At 42.2% G+C, this 14847-nt stretch overlaps 1 protein-coding gene across 1 annotated transcript in view; it reads right to left on the minus strand.

Moving 5' to 3' along the window:
* Positions 1-14847, minus strand: part of DENND5B (DENN/MADD domain containing 5B) — a gene marked incomplete at its 5' end in the record, with an annotated part of 53199 nt that overhangs the window by 10887 nt on the left and 27465 nt on the right. The window contains 6 exons of the mRNA XM_010085440.1: positions 808-936; positions 5844-5925; positions 7143-7221; positions 7720-7872; positions 8716-8847; positions 12122-12215. Of these exons, the coding sequence (XP_010083742.1) occupies positions 808-936; positions 5844-5925; positions 7143-7221; positions 7720-7872; positions 8716-8847; positions 12122-12215 (669 nt within the window). The remainder of the gene's footprint in view (positions 1-807; positions 937-5843; positions 5926-7142; positions 7222-7719; positions 7873-8715; positions 8848-12121; positions 12216-14847) is intronic.

Below are 14847 nucleotides of genomic sequence, written 5' to 3' on the forward strand. Positions count from 1 at the left end.
CACTGTGTATCACTCATTTGTATATTTGTATATAGTATTATTTTCAATATTATTGTAGTTTAGTTATTAAATTGTCCTTATCTCAACCCACGAGTCCTTTTTTCCCTTTACCCCAAAAACTGGGATACACATTTAGCAAAAGCCACCTGGCTAGTCAACACTAGAGGATCTGCCAATCGGGCTGGTCCTGCCCAGTCAGAACCTTTACGTACTACCCCTTAAACTCTCTCCCCTATCCTCGGATGGGGGTGAGAATTGTGTGAGTGGGTGCGTGCGTGTGGTTTGGCCCCCAGACAAGGGCTAACCCATCACACTCCCAAAAAGCTGTTGAGGTAGATGTAGATGAAACTTCAGGAAAAGACAGGTCTGCCACCATGCCTTTAGCTTATCACCCAAGAGGTGACTGTCTCCAGATACTCCTCGTTCTTTGCATTAGCAGATTATTTGGTAGCTTCCAGCATAAATCATTTGTGTAACTCATCACAGAGCCAGAACTGCATGTAATAGCTAGGATGTTTTCATAAGGTGTTGTTTTTTTTTTTAAAATAAATACTTTGAGAAAATGAAGTCAGGGAACATCTACACAAGCAGATCCTTAAGTACCTGTGCCTGCAAAAGGAGGCAAAGCTGAGGGAGCTGCTAAGCAGCTGGGATGGACAGCCTCTAACCCTCCTCACCGGCAGTCATTCCATCACTTCTAGCTGGAAACCAAACAGGATGCCTGGCTGCACCGCGAGCCTGCAGAGCACCTTGACATACCACTGAGGGAGACGTGAAAACAAAGCTTGAGGAAAAGAGCCAGCTTACTTGGCAAGTGCTTGGTTGGAAAGCAGCTGCTTCAGATGCTGAGACAAAAGCTTCTTCTCCAGAGAAAGCCTTATCCAGGCTCGGGCTCGTCCCACATCAGTCTTTATCTCACTCATGTTCTGAACATGCCTGAAATGGGTGGTGAAAAAAAAATAATAATAGATGAATCATAAAAATCTGACATGCTTCAAATAGCAACATCCAGTGTGATGCAGCAGCTGAATCGGAAAATGTCTCCTGACATAATTTCTAGAGAAAGAGACCCCCCGCAGGGCCCTGCACTCTGCCACTGAGACCCCTGGCAGCTGGCCGACAACATGGGGCAGCCGCCCTTCCCATGCATGGCAGGTTTCAACCCAGGTGCACTACAGCCCGTATCAGATGCTCTGTGTCATGGCATCTGCTTGGCCAAGGTGACCAGGGGTAGATTTGCTCATTCCCGCATTGCCTGAGGTAGATGTCCTCATCGACACTGCTAACACTTAAAAAAAGCAGCCACCTTGTGAGACCCAGTTACATCACAGTCACTTCCTCAAGCTGCTGACACTAACAGGTATGTCTGGGAGGGCAGAGGACAATACACATCGTAAGAGTTTCTCCAAACTACATGCTACTCTGGAGGCCCTAAACAAACACCTTAATGGCAGCAGCAATGGGAAATCTGAGAAAAAGAAGATTGTTGGGGCAAAACCAGCAACAGTCACAAGCAGAATCACGTTTTCAAGGATATAAGAGGCCCTCGTGTTAGAAATGATCTGAACAGCCCTCCACATGCTTGGTCTGTAGGAAAGCGGAACTGTTCCACAGGGGCTTTTTTCCTATGGTTTTGCTTTTGTTTTTTCAAACTTCCCATATTTCAGTTTGGAAAATGCCAGAAACCCCTAGTTTTAGAGCACAGGGAGGTTTAGAAGAGGAAGTGAACTCTCATGGCAGGGCAAAGCTCCTTTCAAAAACCCCCCACTTGGTTAAATAAACATCAAGAAAAATGAGTAACAGTTTCCAGCAGGGGAAATAAAAGGGTGCAATTTCCTAATTTGCACACAGTTTGCATGTTAAGTGCACAGGCAATTCAGGCTTCCAAACCTCTGTGGTAGGCTCAAAGTATTATCAGCTGACTCTGAACTGATCCCTGTTGCCATTTACAGCTCCTACATCTTCCTTGAAGGCCCTCCACACATTGCTGAGCTTTAGGGAATGCCGCAATATTTACTCCAAAGAAAATCCAACAAAGTCATGCTGTGACTGATGCTTTTTACATTGACTACTACAGTCTCACTGTCTCGTGCTTTCCCCCATCTGTTATATCCCAGCGCATGCTTTGCGTTATATTTAGACTCTGCATTATCTGAGAAAAATACTTTCTTTTTTATAGAGCTTCTAACATAACAGGATGAGAGCCTTAAGGGCAAATTTGCAGAGTACAAATTCGTGCTGTCCAGAAATAGGTGTTCGTTCAGTAACGATGAGGTGGACACCAGACAGCTCAGCAGCACTCACTGTTCTTTGCCAGGAAAACCTACTGGAAATCTCAAAATACACCTCTACCTTTGCAATCTAAGCTGAGCTGTCTGTATCACATGGCTGTGTGCTGTATGTATGCATCTCAAGCACCATCAGCTTGCCAGTGGCAAAACCTGGGTTACTTAAAATGCCTTTTAACCAAAAAAAAAAAAAAAAAAAAAAAAGGAAAAAAGGAAAAAAAGAAAAAAAGAAAAAAAAAAGAAAAAAAATATATTTAGAGACATACAAGTCCCTGCCCTTTACAAGCAAGCTCAGCAGCCTCCCTCTGTCAGCAGTGATGCCTATCAGCTGAATCACTGCCGAAAGCCTTGCTCCTGGCACTGGAAAGCCCTTCTTGGCTCAGAGTGTGGCAGCCAGCGTTAGACCTTCTAGCCCAGACAGCTGGGCACGTGACCTGGAGTCCTTGAGAAAAAGGATGCCTGCCACACTCAACTACATAGTGTTGAGACACTCTTCTCAGACATTTCAAGTCTTTTGAGATGGGAAGATCAAAGCACAGACTATCATCTCCCTCCCTCCCCTTCTCCCCCAGTGCTTGGCTTGAATTACGTCTAATATGAAACACTGAGTAGAATATGTTATTTCACTGTGAGAAGATTCAAGTACAGATGGACTCAATCTTATTCCATCCACGCTCTGTACCTCTTCATTACCTGTTTCTGGTTCAGACCAGATTGGCATTAATTGTGCATTTGGGAAAAAATAAGGATCTGCAACCACGCAGCTTGCCAGAAGCATTAAAAAGATTCAGTAATCAGTTTTGGTGTCAGCAAAAGCAGAGTGTCACAGAATAGAGCATTCAGGAACTCAAATTTATTTCACTCTCAGTTGTGAGAGTCTGAACAGCTCTATTTTTATTGGTGACCTAAGTGTAAGCACTGTATGCTCACCACCACACAGCAAACTCTTCTTGTCAGAGCACTGACCAGCAATTTCAATGCAACTCCCTAGGCTGGGACTTGCCTTTAATCCCATTAGTAATAAAGAAAAATCTATTTTCCCAGTCAAATGTAAGCCTGGGGTATGGTGGGACATACCCTCTGCAAATAGCTGTGCTGACAGAAGAGGTTACAGCTGCTCAGCATCGCCATGCCCCCGAGGATGGTGTGCATGCTCCCCAGTCCCAGCACAGACAGAAGTGAGCCATACTGGCTCGTACCATGTAGGTAGGAGGTCTTTGACAAGCCAGCTTCTTTTGACTGCAGCAGGTTAACCATCACCACTGTGGGCCCAGCACCTGGGGCTTGCATCCTCCACTGCAAGCTTCTCTCAGGAGGGGAGGCATGACGCAGGCATGAAAGCAAGTGCTGGTAGCAAGGAAGGGCTTGCCTGAAGGGAAAGGACATGAAACTTGAGGCCAGATGGACCAAAGGTTTCAGGGAGTTGCCTTGGTGCTGACTGGTCCAGCTGGAAGCACAGCAATGTGCCTGAGGGGTGAGGCCCCACAGGAGGCAGGCTGCATCAGGAGTCTGCTGGGGAGCTGGAAGAGGACTGGGAGAGATGCTGCATATCCTTGCCTGAGGAAAAGGCTGAAGGGTGTACCTCCAAACACACTTACGCAGAGACTCTCCACCCAGAGAACCAAAATAAACAGCATCTTCCTTACCACATCTAAGATGACTGGCTTTATGAGGGAGGCAGAGGATGTACAATGTTACCTGTAGCACAAGCTCATTGCATATTCAGAGCCTGACTGTGATTCAACCCTGCTTTTGAGTTGTTTACATAACCTTGCATGAGCCATCAAAACCAAGCTGTGCTTAAGGCAATGCTTAATCCTCTAGCCATTAGTTCAGTTAGCACCGCAGCCCTGGCAATTTAACAATTACCCATCCTAACTTCACCATAAATTTGTGTGCGCAAGTAAATATCAAGCAACATTTCTTCCAAACAGGAGAAAGTATGCCATGTGATTATGGATGACAAACTCAACTCATCATCTGCCTAGCATTTTCTATGACCAGACATGTTTGTAGACAATCATGAATAGCCAAGTTATTACAAAAGGTAGTGTTCTGCTTCTTTACTTTTCCTCTGAAAAGCAGTGGAAACACTCGTGATTCAAGCCAGAGAGCTCAGATCTGTGCTGGGCTTCCACTACTCAAATGGAAGATCATGGAAGACGAAACCCATGCATACAGCAGCGAGTGGACACAGCCTCCTCTGTTGGCAATCCCCCCCCGCCCCCAGCATGTGAGTTTCCGCTCCAGATCCTCCATCCTTTCCTCAGACCGATCTCCTACATGCCCATGAGCCTCACAGGACTGAATTAAATAAATAGCTGCTATGTCCCATGAGAGGGATGCTAAAATGACAGGCACATGTTCAAAATGACCTGTTGGCATTATACACCTAATTACACTGTATATATTCTCCCTCCTGCTTTCACATCGTTTTAACCCTTCATGACATGTCATATTTTTCAAAATCAGAGCACAAGACTCAAACTGCACTGCATCAAACAAAAAGCTTGCACACTGCAGATGGGAAGTACTGTAATTTTCTTTCAGAAAAGTCTGACTAATCTGTGCAATCTCACATCAGGAAAAAAAAATCTGTAATAACACACACAGTGAAAAATCACATCACCGTAATAATGTTTTTGCAAACTAACTACAATTAATCTCATTTTTACCATAAGATTTTTTGCCATATTTTTACGTGAAGGAAGGGCATGGTATTACAAGAAACAACACTCATGTTGCCTCACACTAAATAGCTAGCAATTGCTATCAGCTCTTTACAGATGAGCATTGTTACATTACTCCTCCCCTCTTTTCACGGTACTGTTACCCCACTGCAATCCTTAGCCATGGCAAGTGAAGTGTCAAAACAGTGGCCTGACCTGGCAGTGACTTGATCAAGGAGATGCCCTGAAGAACTTCTGCCTGGTGCTGTCACATCAGCCTCCACTCTCTAATCCTTCCATTTCCCAACCAACACTGCTTAAAAAGCTCTCTGGATCCAGGCTGTGGTCTCCTACAGAGAACCTGCCCTTCACATTCCAGTTTTAAACTCATTCAAAGACTAGGTTTGATTACACTTCTAAATTTGCACATTTATTACTATTTGCCATAAAATGCTAATTGAAAAGAAAGAATATTACTCAGACATTGCAAGCAGTTTTGGATTTTTTTTGTCTCTTTGTTTTGTCTATCAACTGTACTTGCTTGGTCAGTAAATTAAAAGAAATAAAAAGAAACAAACTCAAAGTACCAAGGAATTCAAAAAATCTGCTGTTACTTGTAGAAGTTGGCTTTATTGCTAGAAGAACCCTCCTGGGAAAACAAAAACTCCAGTAAAACTTATGTGTTTTTCATTGTCTTTTAGCTAAAATAAATCAAGTAAGCATGCAAAAAAATTTTACAAAAAGGTAACACTTCATAGATTTGAACACGGGCTAAGGAGAATGTTTGACTCTCCTTAGCCTACGTTAACTCAAAGCCAGTGAGGATCTTTACCTTATGCTACACAATTAAACCCACAACTAATGCTTTAGGAAACAAATTGTGTACCTCATATCTTGTATCAGAGAAACCCTCAAAGTAGGCAGAGTAATTCCTGTATCTGACTTTCGTCTTTCTGTTCCAACAGCAACTACAGTGGAGAAAAATGTTAAGTTAATACAAAATTACAGTAATGGTCTGCAATGCATTTGTTTTACATACAGCTGAAAACAATCTTAAGTATCTGGTAACTGCAATGTTTCTGTTCATTATCATTAACTCTACCCTGGAAATGTAGAAACAGACAAAATTAAAATAATATATTAATATATTACCTATTCCTTCCTTAATCCAGCACTGAACTCAAAGATATAGCTTCCTTTTTCATATGTGAAATACATTAACATGTATGATGATGAGTTTTATTAGTAATATGTTTCTATGGAAAGCTCACAACTGAGAAGGACATGATAAAATTAAGCTACAGTAGCATATTCGATGCTAAGAATGCCATGCATTTCTGTGCTCTGCTACTCTGATCAAACTGCTTTGTGGTGATACATTTTGCTCTCAGGAATTTGTGCCTGCCAGCCAGATTGCTCATTGCATTACTCATTGAAGCTCATTAAAAAGTCTTTTCATGAGCAAGACTAGTTTGTCCATAGATGTGTCTTTGAGGACTGATCATACAAGTTCCCATCTGCAGGATTTGGAAGATTGCAGAGTCTTTGGAAGATGACCCACTAAACTTCAGAGACTTTTAGTACCATACCCAGCAGCAGCCTGTGCGCACAGAGATCTCAAGGTCATCAGAAAACCAACCTCTCTCACAACACAGAAGTAATTCAGTGATTGCAAAGGGCCAAACCAAAGCACAAACTGAGCACCTAGACTGACGGATAGAGATTAATTACACAACTTCTGAATTGTACGGTCCATCAGTATAAATATTTATTCACATTGGGATTTGAGAGGCACAATTATGCCCACTGGAAGAAAAATGCCAACTGTCTTAGCCACAGCTCCACACCTTCAGCTACTTCAGAAATCATCTCTTGCGGGAGAAGTGCTTTTCACACTTCACTCCATGCTGATTAAAAGGGAATGAAGGTATCAAACAGAAATTGAGTGATTTTCTAGATGGGGATAATAAGTATGTTCATTTCCCTTCAATGATGTCAATCTATTTTGCCCAGACATCAAAGCATATTCATGATGATTATGAAAGGTCTCAAAATGTAAATGTGATGTTAGCAAACAAATACACTGAAAATCCCGCATGGGTTTTGTGTGGTTACACTGTTCCTCCCAGGCCTGAGCTCATTTGCTGTGATGGACCCTCCATGGAGTCAACTGCTGAGAACTCACCTGGGGACTCTGCACTATGCTCTTGCTTCTCTTCTCTCTCCTGGTACTGAAGTAAATGGGACCACAAAGCAGATTTCCCCTGAAAATTGAATATGTAGTATGCAGCTTTAAATAAATGAGTCAAAACAAAAGAGTCCAGTGAACATGTCAAAAAAATGGGATGGCATTCCAGTGTGCCAAAAGTTCAGTGGTGAGAGTCAATCCTTCTCTCTTGGGCCATGATCTCAGGAAGAGGAGAGGACCATCTCACTGACCTAGCAGTCACACTGCCCACCTTGTTTCTTCGTCCTCTCCCTGTGCTTCCCTTTTGAAGGTTGAAAGTGAAGCAACCAAACATCTGTTGGACAACATCATTGCAATTTCCAGAGATACTGCTCAAAAAAATCCCAAGAAACAAACAAAACCCACAAAAAAACCCCAAGACTCCACAAGATATGAACCAGGGACTCTGATGCCAAAGATACCTCCCACTTAACATTCTAAAGACACCACTGAGTAGCCACTTAAAAAGTAGAGAAGGCATTCAGTATTTTCTAGACTACTGGATGCACAAAGTCCTTAGTTTCCAGTTACCAACCTGTTTGACCTGCAGACCATGGCTCCAGATTCTTTCTAGCAGGTCACAGAGACTAGCAATCAACGTATTTTCCTCCAGACCTGTTATGTTGGCTTCTCCATGTCCCAGCTCAACTGCTTCATGGCCCATCTTCTCTACCAACATGCGTTTAGTCTTAAAAAAAAAAATCCCCAAGGGTTTCTAAGAATGTTATTCGACAAGGGACAGAATTTATAGCAGAGTTTACTTAAACATACGTAATCTAGAGACCATCGCTAATGGCCTGACCAAAGAAACTTCAAATCTCTTTACAGAGATTGTAAATTAAAAAGAATAATTTTAAAAAGTTTGCATGACTACTCCATACTGTCCTATTTCTATAACCTTTATCTATTGTCCTATTCCTACACCATTGATCTATTACTGATCAGTACTGAAACAAAAAAGTACAGAGCTAGATAAATTTTTGGTCTTACTCAGTATCTGTTTTTCTTCTTGTTACAGCTATTAAAATTTAAAACTCAGGTAATACAGTATACCACCAACTGCAACAGACACAAATAAAATATATTTCCATGGCTATAAAAGCTTCTTTAATATTAGAAACTGCTATACTTCATTTGCTCTGTGTAAACAACATGCACAACAGTCGCACATGCTGAATGCTTCCTTTTTTGACCATGGGTCTTCAGCCCATTCTGTTTAGGCTACATTTACATCTGAACAATTAAAGGAAATCTTCCCTAAGATGTCTGATCATGCTGATTCTCCTTCCTGTCCTTTTTACTTGTTTCACCAACTTCGACTGCATAAACAGAAGAGTGATAATACATTCCTTTCTCTCCTAGCAGTTGAAAAATACAACACTTAAAGGGACATCCACCCTGCAATAGCCTGGTATGCCAACAGACCAGTGCTGTTCCAGCTGTGAAGGACTTTGAGAACACCATCTACAATGCTATTTAGGCTCAGTGTAAGCAAGAGCAGAGCAGGCAGCGGGAATGGGAGAGGACCTACCTTCATGCGACATTCCTTCAGTAACCCTTCCACAAATTTGCAGTTGGTCTGCGCAATCACAGCTGGAGAGAGATCTGAGAGTTTGGGCTGCCTTAGATTTTTTCCTAAACTCCTCGCCTCCTGCATGTATTTCTAAAAATAAACAGAATAATTTTAGATATTACAAGTCAGAGGGATTCTCCTTATCCTAATCCTAGGCAAGCAAACGCTGGTGAAAAGGAATGATTTAGTGTTAATCTAGGAATAACATCATGACTTGTCTGATGCTCAGTCTGGAGAAGTGGAATGCTTCATTTTGACAAGAGAAAAAAGCAAGATATTTTCCTGTGTGTAACTGAAACAGTCAATGTTAGCTAGTGAACTGTGCTGTTAGCCACTAGCACAAAGTTAGCCACAGCAAGTGAAGAAAAATGCGATACCTTCATTCAGCGATAAAGTAAAAATATCAAGTAAAGCTTCCTTCCATTGTTACTTGATTCTCAGTTTTAAAATACAAAAATATTAAAAGCCATTTGTCTAATTTGTGACCAGACTATACATGAATTGAAAAAAATCGTTTGAAAATAAAATGCAAGAAGCAGAAATACATTCAGTGAAGGAGAAAGATTTCATCCATTACTTTTCAACTGGACAGTTATGTGGGAAAAATCAGACATGATTTTGTTCTCAATTAACTTCTTAATTACAAATGAAGGTTGTTTTAAACAAAACTGACATTTAGGATCATTCATGTTTTTACTGTGGGGTGGTAATCGAGAAGCATGGGCAAAAACTGGCGTGCTTTTTAAAAAAAGGATCCAAGCTAGAGTAAAAGATTTTTAAACCTTTCTGCTGCATCGCCTTATTGTTCAGGGCTTTTTTAATTGTTTGGTTTTTTGTTAAGCAAAAAACCCCAAACCAATCAACAGTCTCATCTGCCCCAACACCAGTGAGAAGGCTACATGCTGAGCAAAGCTAGGAAGTTGGCCACATTTAGGTGTGCCAACAAGAAGCCTATAGAAAAGTTTCCCAGGCATTATTCATAAAGTTTTTGTTAAAAAGAGTAAAACAATAGAATGTTGCCAAATAAAAGTCTTGAAGCACAGCGCTCATAGCCTGGTGTGGGAATGCTCCATTCCTATAGTATGTTTTTATCCAGTTAATGCTGCCTCTTTGGCGGACAGTATGTGACAACAACTGCTCTTCCCCTGAGATGGGCAGATCACACTCCTTCAGTGACTTAGCACTGCTGCTGGCTGGGTTTTCTGGAGAACTGAGAGGACACTGTGGCTGCTGTATTCTCAGAGCTTTCTATCTGGGGAGAAAATAATTTATTTAGCAAAATCAAAATCCAAACACACTTAATTGAAATTGCTCACTCTCTTTTTTTTTTTTTTTTCTGGTAATGGGAAGGTATAGTTTTTCCTGACACATTTGAATTTTTTCAATACAAAATTCAGACATGAACCACTTAACATCAGTCCCACAGGTCAGACAAGAACATCAGGTTCTGCCATGGAAAGCTGTGTTCAACAAAAGTGCTCAGCTAGGTAATTACAGTTTCACTGATACTGTAAGGACTTAAAAATAGTTGAAAAACTTAATGTGAAGTTAAAAAAAAAAATCACAGATGATGAAAGTGTGTTGTTCAGCAAGCAATCTCACGAGTGACTTCCATCTAACTCAGTGCAAAAATTAGCAACTGAAACAGTGAAAAAGTAATACAGGGAATATATAATTAGGAAATCTAATATATATTTTTAAATGTAAAGGGATAAATAAAATGCAAAATGTGGTTATAGATGGAAGAGTACAAAACATAGATAAACTTACTTTATTAATTTTATGTCTTGTTATTATATTAAAATAGAAAACTAACAACTCTTGTAAGTTCGAGAGAAGAATAAGGGTGGGATAGAAGATCCAATTGATGGCCCTTTGCCTGTTCATCAGCATCCACACATCACCACCCTCTTCCACACTAGGATGTGATGATCCAGCAGTCAGAAAGCAATGTTTTTTGTATTTGACACCCTGAGCTGAATTACCAGACAAGCAACACAGGAAAAAACAAAGCAAAATAAGTTTATCATCTTTCAGCTTTGGAGCCGTCACTTTTGCCAGGGAGCTGGCATGGAAACCTAGAGCTGATTTCCAGCTACTTTTCCGATTATAACCACACTTCCAAGCGCTACAGGGACATGCTCATACTCTACGAGAAAGGGAGAGGTTTGAAACTCAGCAAAGACAGTGACTCCTCACACTAACATCTCAAAAGCAGCTTTCAACAAGAAAAACTAAAACATACCAGGCAGCATTCAGAGAAGGATTTTTTAGGAGGCCGTGCAGGAGGGGGTGGTCCCTGATCCCACTCCCAGAAGGCCATTGAGTTCTGACGAAGCAAAAGCTCCTCCGATGGCTAAGAGGAGGCAGATGCCCCAATGGCAGAATAGCCAGAAAGAAAGAGGAGACAAAGCAAAAGAAGCATGCATATGATCCACAGCCAAAAAAAAAAAAAAAAAAAAAAAGTAAGTAAATATATGACAAAGTACTGAAAAGGCTCTGCTGAGATATACACGAGGCAGTGTTTAAAATATACTTGCAAAGCCACATTAGCAAAAATAGCAACAAACATGTACAAGTGCTGTTTTGCTGTGTTTCCAGGAAACATTGTTCGAAGCTGCAGTTCAAGAGTCCACTCATCTGTTTGGGTTCTTTTGGAGTGTTAGTGCCAATGCGGGCCAACATTATTCAGCAAAATTTACCACAAAACAGCATCAATGTTTTATTTTTGCTTGTGACATACAAAAGAAGCACACAGACATCAATAGAAAAATATGTCAGAAAATATTTAATGAAGGATGAGAAACTGAAAATATGGGAAAGAAATGTGTGTATGGGACTGACATTTACAAGATGCATGGGAGTTTCCAAGCTTTAGGCATAGAAAGGCCCCAAGGTCTTAACCTTTCAAACAGGCTTATTCATGTCAGGAATCTAAGTAAGAGAGAGAGAAAAAAAAATTCCTTTAAAAAAGAAAAAAGTCATGCCTCATTCGCCTCTACAGCGCTGACATTTATTCAAGGACTTGACTTTTGCAGAGTCCTTCACCCTGGCAGCTGCACCCAGGCGGGCACCGGGGCTCTGCTCATGACTGGGGCCTATATTAGCAAATGAGCAATTTTCCTGGTGACAAAGGGGCTATCTTATTCCAAAATAATAAAAGCATTTTATTTCTGTTGTGTGCTTTGAAGTCGTACAACATGTACAGGCATCTGTGACAAGCAGTGTCTACATGAAACGGCTGCAGAGACTCACACAAACCCTACAGTAGCAACAAAACTGCCCAAATTAACAACACATCACTTGTCTAAACCACATCTCCTGGATCACAAGGCTCATGCTGCCTGCAGATGATGCCACCTACTTCTCTCAAATCGTTATCCAGCCCGATGTGCTCCGAGTGCTGCCGCAGGCGGTCCTTCCTCCGCTGTGTGGTCGTGCTGCGACTGGCCCAGCGGCTGGAGGGTCAGAGAGAGGAAAGACACACGTGAGTGGAAATATCAGGGGAGAAAGCCTGAGTCAGGAGTCAGAGGACATCTGAGAGGTCTGCAGCAGGAAAAGCCAAAGCACAAAGTTGGATGTTGCAGTAGATGCAGGTGCAAGCTCGTGCCTGACTTCCCCATGGGAAACCACCTGGCAGGTGCCAGGCCAGCATGCACCCAAGGGATGAAAGCCCTGATGGAAACATGCCCACTGCCTGACAGGGTCTCCAGTGAGAGTTACCCAAAATGCAGGTCACCACCTGATAAATCATTGTACTTAGCTGTTTAGTAAACACCTTGTTACTTAGCAAACACTGTTGTTTGCTGCATTTGCTGAAGTTTGGTAAAAATGGTGTCTGTAGGCACAAACAAAATACAATGATGTATTTTAAGTATCAGCTTCTAAAGTTTTGCTCTTTCGTGAGAGTTAATACTTCTCCTTTCTCAACTTTCTGTGGTACTTCCAGGAATTATTTCAGAGAAGCCCATCATTGCGATACTGTGATATTGGGTGCACCTGTGTTTAAAGGTTATAAACAAAAATGACTTCCCGGGATTAATCATGTTGCTATCTTCACCATTTTTTTTTTTTTTTTTTTTTTGCATCAGGTTTCTAAATACCACAGAAAGCCTGTATTTTTTGCTACATGTTCGTATATGCCCAGTTGAATTTCTTCCTCATTTGAAGCTGTTGCCTGAAAGCAGCCACTTGGTAACCAGGTTTGAAACCGAGCAACCTTAGAGCTCCCAAGAGTCCAAACTACCTTAAGCCAGATACTATAACAAAACACAAAAAAAAAGATAACTTAGTCCCAAGGAATTTCTAGTCTCATTTGAGCATTTCTAATAATACCATAGCCTTCTGTCAAATCCTTGAAAACAAAAATGCTCAAATGGTGCAGAGAATAAACAAGTTACATTATTTATGAAAGAAAGCTGAAATAACACTGTATAAAGCAACCTATCAAGCATTAAAAATAAGTATCTTAACACCCAAGAAGGCTACATCTTCAGAATGATATTACTTAATTACTGTGGTTGTATTTATTAAAATTACAAATATCTTTCAAATATAGTGTTAAAAAAAAAAAAAAAACCAACCTGTTAAGTGTATAGCTTTTTAGTAGCTTCATGAAGCCTTCTGTTCTGCCTCCCTCCTGCACTCGGAACTTAAAGAGCAAAACTATGGTGATGCATAACACAAAGCTTGCCCAGGGCAGTGCTGCAGCTCCAGTGCCTGGCAGGATGTATGAATAAGGCTCTAACTATGGGATGAAACAGCCTGGCAGAATTTGAAGGGCTAACCTAAATCTGGAAGAAAAAACCCATCACGAAAACAACACTCCATGCTCCCCACCCTCAGTGCTTGAGTCAAAGGGACCCTCCAAAACCTGTCTCCATCCTGGCCTCTCTACTCCAGACTGAAGTGTCCATGCCGGACACCATGCCAGAGATGGCTTTTTCTACAGGAGCTGTGATCGGCAGGCAGAGCCCTTGGGGATTTGGGTTCTCTGCCTTTGACAGATCTATACAGAGGGAAACCTAGAGATGCTCACATCAAAGACAGAAGTGTGTGCTCGGTGAGCCCCCCCACACAGGTGGTGCTGGCGAGAACAGCAGTCCCCAGATCCCAAACCCATCTGTTTCTGTGCATACCTTAAACAGGAGCATATTCAAATAGGAGCTGGGATCTGAACTATTGGGGCAAGGAGTTTCAGCTGGCGACACTTAGGCAATTGCATGCCAAGGCAGGGAGGGCAACCTGACCCCAGAGAAGTGCAGGGATGTGACCCCTGGTAACCAAAACCTCCTGTTTCCAGAGAGAAAGACTTTGCATACATGTACCTAACTATTTCCACCAATTCCTCCAGTAAGGCAACTGAAGACCAAATTTTGTCTAACTGTACAGGTAAAAGGTCACAGGAAAAACTGTTTTTATGGCAAAACTGAAGTCCATTCTGACAGGGTCACGGGCAAGAAACCGACACGACTTAGGAAGAACAAAAAAAGCCATCTGAATTTATTAACTATTTACAACAAGAAGCAAGATACTGAGAGAGAGAAACTACATCTTAGATCTTAGAAAGGCACTTCTCCCCCACCCCTCCCTTCATCCCAAGGCCCAAAGGCTTTGTCCTGTACCTTCTCCCGCCCGCCAGCGCAGGGGGGCAGGGAATGGGGGGTGCAGTCAGTCCGCTGCTCCTTCCTCCTCAGGGGAGGGCTCCTCACAGTCTTTCCCGGCTCCAGCATGGGGTCCCTTCTCACGGGAGAGTCCTTCTCAAACTGCTCCAGCGTGAGTCCTTTTCCACACGGGGCCACAGTCCCCTGACGGCTGTCTGGCTCCGGCATGGGCTTCTCCGTAATTCCTACGTGGGGTCCTCCACGGCTGCATCTTCTCATGGGCTGCACCAAGGGACAAACCGTGTGTCACCATGAATCTCCACCACGCTGCAACGGAAATTCTGAGGGTGCTCCTTTTCCTATTGCTCCTGTTCTCTGACTGAGTGTCTGTGTAACCGTCTTTCTCAAATCCTGCTTCTCTCTCCACTGCAGGTCTTCATCGGCTCCAGGGAAAACACACTCTCAGGCGAGCCGTGGCGGAGGCTTG

Source organism: Pterocles gutturalis, unplaced genomic scaffold, assembly GCF_000699245.1.
Source record: "Pterocles gutturalis isolate BGI_N339 unplaced genomic scaffold, ASM69924v1 scaffold4545, whole genome shotgun sequence".
NCBI lineage: Eukaryota > Metazoa > Chordata > Aves > Pterocliformes > Pteroclidae > Pterocles > Pterocles gutturalis.